Source organism: Chiloscyllium punctatum, chromosome 48 (genome assembly GCF_047496795.1).
Source record: "Chiloscyllium punctatum isolate Juve2018m chromosome 48, sChiPun1.3, whole genome shotgun sequence".
Classification (NCBI taxonomy): domain Eukaryota; kingdom Metazoa; phylum Chordata; class Chondrichthyes; order Orectolobiformes; family Hemiscylliidae; genus Chiloscyllium; species Chiloscyllium punctatum.
In genome coordinates, this window is record NC_092786.1 from 27,761,098 (window position 1) to 27,773,441 (window position 12,344).

The 12,344-nt window shown below is 43.1% G+C and overlaps 1 protein-coding gene across 1 annotated transcript in view; it reads left to right on the forward strand.

Moving 5' to 3' along the window:
* Nucleotides 1-12,344, forward strand: part of ankdd1a (ankyrin repeat and death domain containing 1A) — a 278,924-nt gene that overhangs the window by 117,069 nt on the left and 149,511 nt on the right. Inside the window, exons 8-9 of the mRNA XM_072564905.1 lie at nt 648-746; nt 5,200-5,298. Coding sequence (XP_072421006.1) covers nt 648-746; nt 5,200-5,298 — 198 coding nt within the window. The remainder of the gene's footprint in view (nt 1-647; nt 747-5,199; nt 5,299-12,344) is intronic.

The following is a 12,344-nucleotide window of genomic DNA, read 5'->3' on the forward strand; positions in this document are numbered from 1 at the left end:
AATATTCCCCCACTTGCCTGAATGGGTGCAGCTCTAACATCACACAAAAAGCTTGCCATCTATCAGGACAGAGCAACCCGCTTGATTGACATCATATCCACTCCCTCCACCACTTATGCTGAGTAGCAGTAGTGTATGCTATCTGTAGAAATTCACCAAAGATCCTTACACAGCCCCTTCCAAGCCCATGATTACTTCCATCTAGAAGGACAAGGATGACAGATTCATCAGAACACTATCATTTGCAAGTTCCCTTCCAAGCCACTCACCATTCTGACTTGGAAATATATCATTGTTCTTTCACCGTTGCTGTGTCAAAATCCTGGAATTTCCTCACCTCGTAGTGGGTCAACCCACAGCGCATGAATTGCAGAGTTTCAAGAAGGCAGCTCACCACCATTTTCTCAAGGGCAACCAGGGACAGGCAATAAATACTGGCCATCAGTAATGCCTACTTTGCATGAATTAATTTAAAAAAGCTCCTACAGTCAATTTAAAATTGCAGCAAAATTTTATAAATGTGTCCAATGTGACATTTCTAAACATTGTTGTTACCGTTAGACAGGCAATTTATTTGCAACTTAAAATATGATTGAATTTTCTGCATTTGTCACTCTTGAGATTGTCAGTGTTCTTTCTGTTTACAGGAAGGTGAGACTGCATTGCATTTAGCAGCTGAAGAAGGACATTCCAGCTGTGTGAAAGTTCTTCTGAATGATGCCTGTGATGTAAATGCCCAAACAAATGTGAGTAAAACTTAGTTTTGCTGCAGTATTATGGAGCATGCCTGTTGTCAAAAATCAGAAATACCTGTCTTACTGTACCTTAAACTTTCCTGGCCCCTTAGTTCTCATATGAAACCTGGGATCCTTGGGTTGCGAGTATGCTGATTGCTGTCAGTGTGTCAATCACAGCATTGACATACAGTTTGAGGCGTTGATCCAGAGCATGACCTCGGAGGCCTGCATGGTCAATAAGATAATTAGGGGGAATTGGGTCATTGTGACTTGTTGTATAATTGGTCTACCTCATACAACAACCCCCTCCACTGCCAATCCACCCACCCACTGTGTAATTTGCCCAAAAACATTAATATATGTTCCCAGTACTTGAACTTGGGTTCAGTTAGCTCAGTTGGTTGCACAGCTGGTTTGCGATGCAGTGTTGCCAACAGCATGGGGTCAGTTCCTACACATGCTATTATGAAGGTACTTCCTTCACGACTTCTTCTCTTACCTGAAGAACGGTGACCTTCAGGTTAAATCACCACACTCTAAGAAGAGAGCAGCCCTCTTATCTGGGCTGTGGTGACTTTTTGAGTCCTTGAGCCATCAGCGAATGGGAACAAATTTTCTTTGAGTACTTTAGCTTAACTCCAATTTCATTAGGCTAACTGAAATAATTTCATGGAATCTGGTATCCCATCACTAAATCACCCTGTATTTACGCCAGATTGGAGTCTGTCCCCTGAACTGAGATTCTAAATCCCCTGGTTCCTTTTTCTGAGGCGATTCTAATCTCATGCTTATATATTTAAAATTAGAATTAGAATTGGAAGTAGAATCCCTACAGTGTGGAAACAGGCCCTTCAGCCCAACAAGTCCACACCAACTCTCCAAAGAGTAACCCACCCAGGTCCATTCCCCTACCCTATATTTACCCCTGACTAATGCACCTAACCTATGCATCCCTGACCACTATTGGCAATTTAGCATGGCCAATTCACCTAGTCTGCACATTTTTGAAGTGTGAGAGGAAACCGGAGCACCCAGAGGAAGCCCACGCAGATAACGATGCACTGTGACTGCAAACTTCACACAGACAGTCGCCCGAAGCTGGATTCGAATCTGGGTCCCTGACGCTGTGAGGCAACAGTGCTTACCACTGAGCCACTGTGCTGCCCTTTATGTAGCCAACTTGGTATCAATTGCCTGAGCTGAAGAGATTCTGAATCTCCTGGTTATATTTTGTTCTTTTTTCTTAACTGAGGAGATGCTAATCTCCTGGGAGTTTTTTTTCTCTTTTTTTAAAAAATCCTTTATACCCCTACACTACTGCCATATTGTTGTTGCAGACAGGAGTAGTGTTTATTCTCCCCAGCACCTGTGTCATGTGCGTGTGTGAGGGTATAGGTCACAGTGAAAAGCCCCAGTTGTGTAGATTTCACCACCTGGAAAAACATTGATGTTGGAAGAGAACCTGTGACATGCAGAGCCCTGGTAGGGGCAATATTTACATGGAAGAAAAAGTGAGGGGAAATAAATAACTCTGTCCGTGCCCACTTCTCCCTCAAGGTATCTAGAGTACACACCGCATGCCCCTTCTCCAAGGACACCTGGGCCCAAATGTAAGTGTGAAAGAGGGGCAGGCAGTAGTCAGAAACAATCCCCTGCCTGGACATGTTAATAGCCAGCCAGCCAGCCAGCCTGGCCAGGCCCAGCAGCAAATCCATCAGGAGATCCTCTGACCCTTCCGTTCTGCTCTGCATTGGGTGATCTCCTGATTATATTGGTAGCCAAGGCTTTCCTGTTTGGCCCAGGTTAACAACCCTAATCAAGGACCTCGCAGTCAACAAGATCGAGCTGGTTCTAATCACTACATTCCGCAACCATCTCTCCCCCCCGCCAAGCCGGATCTTTCTCACATAGAATTGCTTGTTACATTTTCGCTGTAGGTCTGGTTCCACTGATTTGAACTGTGACACGGGAAGCATTTACCAGATTGTAGCCCATTTCTTGCGTCTAGAATGTCTCGGGAGAGTTTCCGCCTCTTTTTCCAGTGGTAATGATCTCGAGGCTGCATCCATCTCATGCTCTGGGGTTTCCTTAACACTAGCTGGAGGGGGAGAACCCATAATTTCTGACAGGCCTTCTGGCTTATCTGAGGGGCCAGATTTGTTTTGCTCCTGCTCTATTTGCAAAGTAACAACTTTCAGGTGACCCATATGTTTATTCAGGACTGTATCACCTACCCGAACTTTGTGAGTCACATCAACTTTGCCTCATACCCATATAGGGCCATTCAAATGGTTTCGGCACCAAACTTCATCCTCTGAATTAAATTGTCTCTCTCACTTAGAGGAGGCTTGTGGACGACATTGGTACTCCTGCTGCCATTTCACTGCCCTTAAACCTTTGCCCTCTAGTTTTGGACGACCCCACCTTGGAGTAAAGTTCTTGCCTATTGATCTTAACTGTGCCCCTCATGATTGTATAAACCTCTATAAGGTTACCTCTCAGCCTCCAACATTCCAGGGAAAATAGCCCCAGCCTATTCAGCCTCTCCCTCTAGTTCAAACCCACTAACCCTGTCAACAACTTTGTAAATCTTTTCTTAACCCCGTTCAGGTTTCACAACATCCTTCCAGAGAGAGGGAGACCAGATTGTTTGCAGTATTCCAAAATAGGTGTTACCAATGTCCTGTACAACTGTAACATGGCCTCTCAGCTCCTATACTCAATGTTCTGATCAATTAAGGAAAGCAAACCAAACGCCGCCTTCACAATCCTATCTACCTGTGACTCCACTTTCAAGGAGCTATGAATCTGCACTCCAAGGTCTCTTTGTTTAGCAACACTCCCCAGGACTTAGTCTGAAGTGTATAAGTTCTGCCCTGATTTGTCTTTCCAAAATACAGCATCTCACATTTATCTAAATTAAACTCCATCTGCCATCCTTGGCCTGTTGGCCCATTTGATCAATGTCCTGTTGTATTCTGAGGTAACCTTCTTCCCTGTCCACTACAGCTCCAAATTAGATGTCATCTGCGAATGTGTTAATCATACATCCTGTGTTCACATTCAAATCATTTATATAAATGGCAAAAAGCAGTGGACCCAGCACCGATCTTTGTGGCACACCATTAGCCACAGGCCTCCACCCTGAAAAACAACCTTCCACCACCATCCCCGTCTCCTACCTTCAAGCCAGTTTTGCCTTCAAATGGCTAATTCTCCCTGTATTCTGTGTGATCTTACCTTGCTAATCGGTCTAAATTGTGGAATCATGTTGAATGCCTTCCTGAAGTCCATATAGATCACGTCCACCACTCTGCCTTCGTCAATCCTCTTTGTTACTTCTTCAAAGAACTCTGTCAAGTTAGTGAGACATGATTTTCCATGCACAAAGCCATTTTGACTACCCCTAATCATTCCTTTTCTTTCCGAATACATGTAAATCTGGGCGGCACGGTGGCACAGTGGTTAGCACTGCTGCCTCGTTGCGCCAGAGACCCGGGTTCAATTCCCACCTCAGGCAACTGTCTGTGTGGAGTTTGCACATTCTCCCTGTGTCTGCGTGGGTTTCCCCTGGGTGCTCTTGTTTCCTCCCACAGTCCAAAAATGTGCAGCTTAGGTGAATTGGCCATGCTAAATTGCCCGTAGTGTTATGTGAAGGGGTAAATGTAGGGGAATGGGTCTGGGTGGGTTGCTTTTCGGAGGGTCGGTGTGGACTTGTTGGGCCGAAGGGCCTGTTTCCACACTAAGTCATCTAATCTAATCTAAATCCTGTCCCTCGTGATTCCTTTCAACAACTTGCCCACCACTGATGTCAGGCTCACTCATCTATAGTTCACTAGCCTTTCTCTTTCTTATATAGTGGCACCACTAAGACTGGTTTAGCCAACCCCCTGTCTTCTGGTGCCCTATCTGTGGCTAGCGATACAAATATCTCAACAAGAGGTTCAGCTAGCTTCCCACAGACCTAGCTGAACACCACCAAGGTTATCCAGAGGTTTCCAAAATGAAGGTGTTGGCAAGAGTGCCAACAAGGCCTGTTTGGAGTTACTTCAGAAATGACTGCATGGCTGCTGTAAAAATAATTCACCCTCTTTGGAAATGATCATTATATCTGCAACTAATTGAGTACGTGAAATGGCGCTCTGTGGGTAGCAGATTGTGATTCAACAGTTAATTAGCTTTTTATGCCATCCTTTCCACTGTTTAAATTTGTTTTGGTTGATGCATTCATAAAACAAAGCTATTTGACTTGTGCTGTCAGTATCAATTATGTTTTCTTTTGAGTAGCATTTGTAAGTGACCAGCACTGTCATCTTTTGCAAATGTTGAAAGCAATAGATGTTACATTCATTCTTTGCAAGATTCATCTGTCCAATCTTTGGCATTGCTATCTTGAATATTAAACATGATCATAAACTTTCCTTTTGAAGATTTTAAACCCATTTTGTGTTTCTTCCTGCAGAAGAATATGACTGCTCTGCATTATGCAGCATGTCACGGTTGGGTGAAGGTTGCTGAGCTGCTGATTGAAGCTGACATAAATGTGGATGCGGTTAACCATGTGAGTCTGAAAGGTTATTTCTGTAAGAAACTGAGTTCCTTCTGGAGACTGAGATTGGGCTTAGTGAAAGTGAAAATTATCACAGTCAAATTTCCTTGGAGTTCAGGAGGAATGGTGTGCCACTACCACGCACTACACGTTCCAACAAATCCTGGTTCAATGTGGGGTCATATTTAGGGCGTTTTTAAGATTAATGCTGTATAAATAATGTATTATGAGACTATTACTGAATATGCAACAAAGTAGGGCAATAATTTGAGGCATAAATTAGCCATTATTTAATTGAATTGAGAATTTCTTTCAAGGGGATGAATGAACTTCTGCAGCTCATATGTGATGTCCAAGTGCAGTGCTGATCCAGGTGCTGGGAATGAAATTAAATTTCAATGATCCTGTTCAGTAATGCAGAGAAGAAAGCAGTAGACGGGCTTGTTCCCCTGCAAACATCTGTCTTCTGTGTTGAGCTTTTTATAGGTGGTAACATACTGGAGATTGCAGTTCTTCCCACTTTATCTCCACTGACGAAAGTCTGTACTTCTGTCTTCATAATATTAAATTTTAGTACATAAACAGTGTTGCTTTTATAATGTAAACAAAAAGATCTGAAATTTTATTTCAATTTCTACAAGAACCAACTGAAAAAGCTGCCATGGGGTTGTAAGGGTGATTTGTCATGAAAGCTTTCGATTTCAGCTTTATTTCTCTTCCTGAATGTAAGTCATGCCATTACTGTGAAACAGAACAATTTTAATTAGTGTCATTAGAGTTATATATAGATTAGATTAGATCAGATTCCCTACAGTGTGGAAACAGGCCCCTCAGCCCAACAAGTCAACACTGACCTGCCGAAGAGTAACCCACCCAGACCCATTTCCCTCTGACTAACTACGGGCAATTTAGATGGCCAATTCACCTGACCTGCATATCTTTGGACTGTGGGAGGAAACTGGAGCACCCGGAGGAAACCCACACAGACACGGGGAGATTGTGCAAACTCCACACAGACAGTCGCCCAAGGCTGGAATTGAACCTGGGACCCTGGTGCTGTGAGGCAGCAGTGCTAACTACTCAGTGTACACCATGTAATCAAATACTCCCAGTACCTTGAACGATTGTCTAGCTCACTGTACTACCAGTAGAAAAGTAGTTATATTTGGTAATGAAAATACTGGTCATGCTGGAATTCTGTTTTGAAGTCTCAAAGACAAATTAGACATGTATGTATCTTTCACTAGTGTTACTATTCTCTCCTTCTGGGATAAGAAGATATTGTTCTCAGTGGTAGGAGGAGCAGCAACAAGAGGACAGAGATTTAAGGTAATTGATGAAAGAAACAGAGGCGGAGATGAAGATAAAAAGAATGATACAACAAATTGTTGTGATCGTAAATTTGCTGTGTGAAAAGATGGTGGTAGCAGATTTAATAGTAACTTTCAAATGGATAGCAATAGGTTTTTGGTTCAACTTGGTTATTGCTGAATATATACCATCATGTTGAAGCTATTCATTTTGCACTCATGAAATAATTCACAAGAAATACCAAAGTAAAAGGAAAACAGCATTTAAATTGAATGAGTGGAGAGAACTGATTGTTTGGCAAGGAGATCTAATTCGTCAGGTATTGTTCTGAGAAATGAACCAGACAATGACTATCACCTACAGGTACAGCAGATGTATTTTTTTCTGTTTGTAAGGAGTATGTCCTGTGTATTAATATATATAAGTGCACATCATTGCAAACCCAACTGACTACCATAAATTCATTGTCAGTGTAGGAGAGCATTGTCAGTGCTGGTCGTTAAAGAAAGGCGCTGTGGGAAAAGATGTGCTAAAAGAAACTAAGTCATTGGCATTAGTGAATGTAGTAAAGGAGACCCAATGTGCACAGCCTAGGCAGGGGTTGGGTATGGAGTCAAGTACCTGATCTCTACAAAGAATTCACCTCTGTGGGTAAAGATTACTCAGAAAGATCAAGGGGAGAAGATATAATTTTGAGAGATACAAGATCTAACCAGTCGCTGATTGTATGGGATGAGCAAATATGCACTCTTTCTGATCTGTTACCCAAGAGTGTGGTAATTTGTGGGATAGATGGAGAGAAATTTAGCATTCCCCTATGTAAGATCAGGTTGGAGTGCTAACTTAAGACTGGGGAAGTTACAGTGGGAGTGATTGAGAGAGTGTCATTTCCAGGAATTCATTTTGTTCTTGGAAATGATTTGGCAGGATCCAAGGTGGAAGTGACATGTTGTGGAGAAGCCCAAGGAAGACCAAGAAATCGAGGAGTTAAAACAGAAATATCCTGGTATTTTCCCAGACTATGTGGTAACCAGATCCTACTATTATAAGTCACAGAACAAAGGAAAAAGTAAAGAGAAAGATGAAGGAGTTGAGGTTCAGTTAGCAGAAACCCTGTTTGATGTAATGGTGCAGGAAAACCCTGAACAGGCAGAGGGTCAGACAGAAATGTTTAGTCCTGAAAGGCTAAGAGACTTGCAACAGCAAGTCAAGATGAGAAAAGATATATATGTGGATGTGTACTCCAAAAGAAGACAGAGAATATTTTGGAGGGTTATTATCTGAAAGATAGAATCCTCAGATAGAAATGGAGACCACAGCATGTTAGTGCAGAGGAGAAATGGACCGAAGTCCACTAGATTGTGTTACCAGTAGCATACAGAGGGGAAGCGTTACGGGTAGCACATGAACTACCTGTAGGAGGTCACCTAGGGTTATGAAAGACTCGGGCTAAGGTACAAAAACATTTCTTTTGGTCTGGAATGTTAACTTTTGCCATATGTGCCATACATGCCAAATGGTAGGTAAGCCACAGGAAGTGAAAAAACCAGCACCTTTGTTACCAATTCCCACTGTTAAAGAATGTTTCACGCAAATTATAATTGATTGTGTAGGTCCCCTCCCGAGAACTAAAAGGGGGAAACTAGTACTTGTTAACCATAATGGATGTGCCTACCAGATGTCCGGAGGCAATTCCATTACAGAGTATCAAAGCAAAAAAGAGAGTAAAGGCGTATGTAGCTTTCTTCACACGTTATGGGCTACCCAGAGAGATTCAGTTGGACCAAGGGTCAAATTTTACTGCTGGGCTGTTTAAGGAGGTTATGGATAGCTTAGGTATTAAATCACTAAGCACTTTAAATCCAGTGTGCATCATCCTGAATCCCAGGGAGCTTTAGAAAGGTAGCATCAGATCTTGAAGACCATGTTAAGAGCAAACTATCAGGATTACCCAAATGATTGGGATAAAGGTATCCCATTGGTATTGTTTGCCGTTCGAGAAGCCCCAAACGAATTCCTCAGTTCATTCCCTTTGAGTTAATGTTCGGTCATGAAGTGAGAGGCCCTTTGCTGCTGTCAATTTTTCTTTAATTAATTTCAAAGTGAGAGATCTCACAATTAGATTATGTATCGGAGGTGAGGGAGAGATGAAATTGAGTAGGTGAGTTAGCTAAACAGCACCTAAAGAGGGGAAAGTGTAGAATGAAGCAGGTGGCAGATAACAACTCTCAGACTCGCATGTTTTCCCAAGGGGATAACGTGTTAGTACTGTTATCAATAATAGGTGATCCCTTCAAAGCCAGTATGATGGTTCTTATCAAATTGAGAAAAAAGTTGTCAGGTGAACTATTTAATAAAGATGCCAGGTTGAAAAAAGGTATTGGTTATGTCATGTGAACATGTTGAAACCGTGTTACATTGGAGAGAAAAAACTAGAGAAACAGGTGTTAGATACTGCCCTGCAGAGTGAAGAATCAAATCCAGATGATATTGATTTTGAGGTGTTTCAAAATAGATTAAGAAATGAGGAAGTCCTTGAGGAGTGAGATAGATTAGATTAGTAAGCATGGAACAGAGTTGAAAGATTGGTTACTGCAGTATAAGGACATATGTAATAATCAGATGGGGAGGACTGATGCTACTGTACATGAAATAGATGCAGGGAATACTGCTCTGATAAAACACCCCCATTGGCTTAATCTTCTCAAAACCAGACAGGTCCAGATGGAGGTGGAGGCCAAACTCAACAAGAAGATCATCAAACCAAGTCAGAGCAAGTGAGTTTTCCGATCATCTTAGTTCCCAAACTGGACGGGTTTCGATTATTCTGCGTGGATTATCGGAAGGTCAGTGCTGTTACAGAATCGGACTCATAGCCAGTTCCTAGATTGGAGGACTGTATTGACAAGCCAGTTACATCGCCAAGTTGGACTTAATACATGGTTACTGGCTGGTACCTTTATCAGAGACAGCAAATGAAATTTCTGCATTTGTAACCCCAGCCGGGCTATATCATTTTGAAGTGATGTCTTTTGGAATGAGGAACATGTCCGTCACATTCCAAAGACTCATGAACAGAGTTGTGGCTGGGTTACTAAACTGTGCAGTCTATTTAGTTGATGTAGTGATCTTTAGTAAGTCCTGGAACGATCACATGGTACAGTTGGCAGAGCTCTTTGAATGACTACGAGAAGCAAAATGGGTGATAAATTAAAAATAAACTAGGAACATTATAGGATAAGAGGAAGAGAGCCGCTAAGTGAACATAAGCCCCTTAGAGAATGAAGCTGGGGCAATAACACTGGTGAGCCAGAAAATTGCAAAGGACTTTTTACCAGAGTTCACAGTAGCATTCCAAAATTACTACAGATTCAATGAGCAAAAGGAAGAGAGAAAAAGTACCATGGAAAATAACAGAGTTAAAGACTGGACCCGATGGGATGCATCCTCTGATATTAAAGGAAGCAACTACAGAGAAACTAGATATACTGATTGCATACTTTCCTGGAATCTGTAGATCCTGGAAAAGACCAAGAGGTTTAGAAAACTGCCAGTGGGATACCCATATTCAATAAAGAGAAACGGACACAAAAACGCAGGTAACTATACGCCAATTAGCTTAGTGTCTGCTATTGGAAAATGCGAGAGTCTTTTACAAAGAATAAAATAGAGCATTTAGAAATATATATGATCAAGCAGAGTCAGCATGGCTTCATGAAGGTGAAATCATGCCTGACAAATTGATTAGATTTCTTTGAAGAGGTAACAAGCAGGGGAGATAAAGTGGAAGCTGTGGATGTATTAAATTTGGATTTTCAGAAGGTGTTTAGGCAAATTCTTAAGATAAGCACTCATGGTGTTGGTGCATGGATAGAGGACTGTCTATAACTTAGGGAAGACAAAGTTGGGTTAAGGGCAGCATTTTCAGGCTGGCAACCATTGGAGTGGCACAGAGATTAGTGCTGGAGCTACAATTAGGTGCAAATACAAAGAGCAAAGAGAACAAAGAAAGTTTACAGCCCAGGAACAGGCCCTTCGGCCCTCCAACCCTGAGCTGCTTCAAATCCACTGTCTAAACGTGCACGGTGGTTAGCACTGTTGCCTCACAGCGCCAGAGACCCGGGTTCAATTCCCGCCTCAGGCAACTGACTGTGTGGAGTTTGCACATTCTCCCGGTGTCTGCGTGGGTTTCCTCCGGGTGCTTCGGTTTCCTCCCACAGTCCAAAGATGTGCAGGTTTAGGTGGATTGGCCATGCTAAATTGCCCGTAGTGTTAGGTTTAGGGGAATAGATTTGGGTGGGTTGCGCTTCGGTGGGTCGGTGTGGACTTGTTGGGCCGAAAGGCCTGTTTCCACACTAAGTAATGTAATCTGTAAGTAATCTAATCTAAACCTGTCGCCCATTCCTAAGCATCTGTATCTCGATGCTCCCCACATACTCATCCATCGGTCCAGATGCATCTTAAATGAATCGACTGTGCCTGCCTCTGCCACCTCTTCTGGCAACGCGTTTCAGATGCCCACCACCCTCTGTGTGAAGTACTTGCCACGTGCATCCCCCTTAAACTTTCCACTTTTCACCTTGAAAGCGTGACCCCTCGTTATTGAATCCTTCACCCTGGGAAAAAGTTTGTCTCTATCCACCCTGTCTACACATAGAGTTATAGAGATGTACAGCATGGAAAAAGACACTTCGGTTCAACCCGTCCATGCTGACCAGATATCCCAACCCAATCTGGTCCCACCTGCCAGCACCCGGCCCATATCCCTCCAAACCCTTCCTATTCATATACCCATCCAAATGCCTCTTAAACGTTGCAATTGTACCAGCCTCCACCACTTCCTCTGGCAGCTCATTCCATACACTTGCCACACTCTGCGTGAAAAAGTTGCCCCTTAGGTCTCTCTTATATCTTTCCCCTCTCACCCTAAACCTATGCCCTCTAGTTCTGGACTCCTCGACCCCAGGGAAAAGACTTTGTCTATTTATCCTATCCATGCCCCTCATAATTTTGTAAATCTCTATAAGGTCACCCCTCAGCCTCCGACGCTCCAGGGAAAACAGCCCCAGCCTGTTCCGCCTCTCCGTGTAGCTCAGATCCTTCTACCCTGGCAACATCTTTTCTGAACCCTTTTAAGTTTCACAACATCTTTCCGATAGGATGGAGACCAGAATTGCATGAACAGTGGCCTAACCAATGTCCTGAACAGCCGCAACATGACTTCCTGAACTCAATACTCTGACCAATAAAGGAAAGCATACCAAACGCCGCCTTCACTATCCTATCTACCTGCGACTCCACTTTCAAGGAGCTATGAAGCTGCACCCCAAGGTCTCTTTGTTTAGCAACACTCCCTAGGACCTTACCATTAAGTGTATAAGTCCTGCTAAGATTTGCTTTCCCCATTTATCTGAATTAAACTCCATCTGCCACCTCTCAGCCCATTGGTCCATTTGGTCCAGATCCTGTTGTAATCTGAGGTAACCCTCTTCGCTGTCCACTACACCTCCAATTTTGGTGAGACATGATTTCCCACGCACAAAGCCATGTTGACTATCCCGAATCAGTCCTTGCCTTTCCAAATACGTGTACATCCTGTCCCTCAGGATTCCCTCCAACAACTTGCCCACCACCGAGCTCAGGCTCATTGGTCTGTAGTTCCCTGGCTTGTTTTTACTGCCCTTGTTAAACAGTGGCACCATGTTTGCCAACCTCCAGTCTTCCGGCACCTCACCTGTGCCTCACCT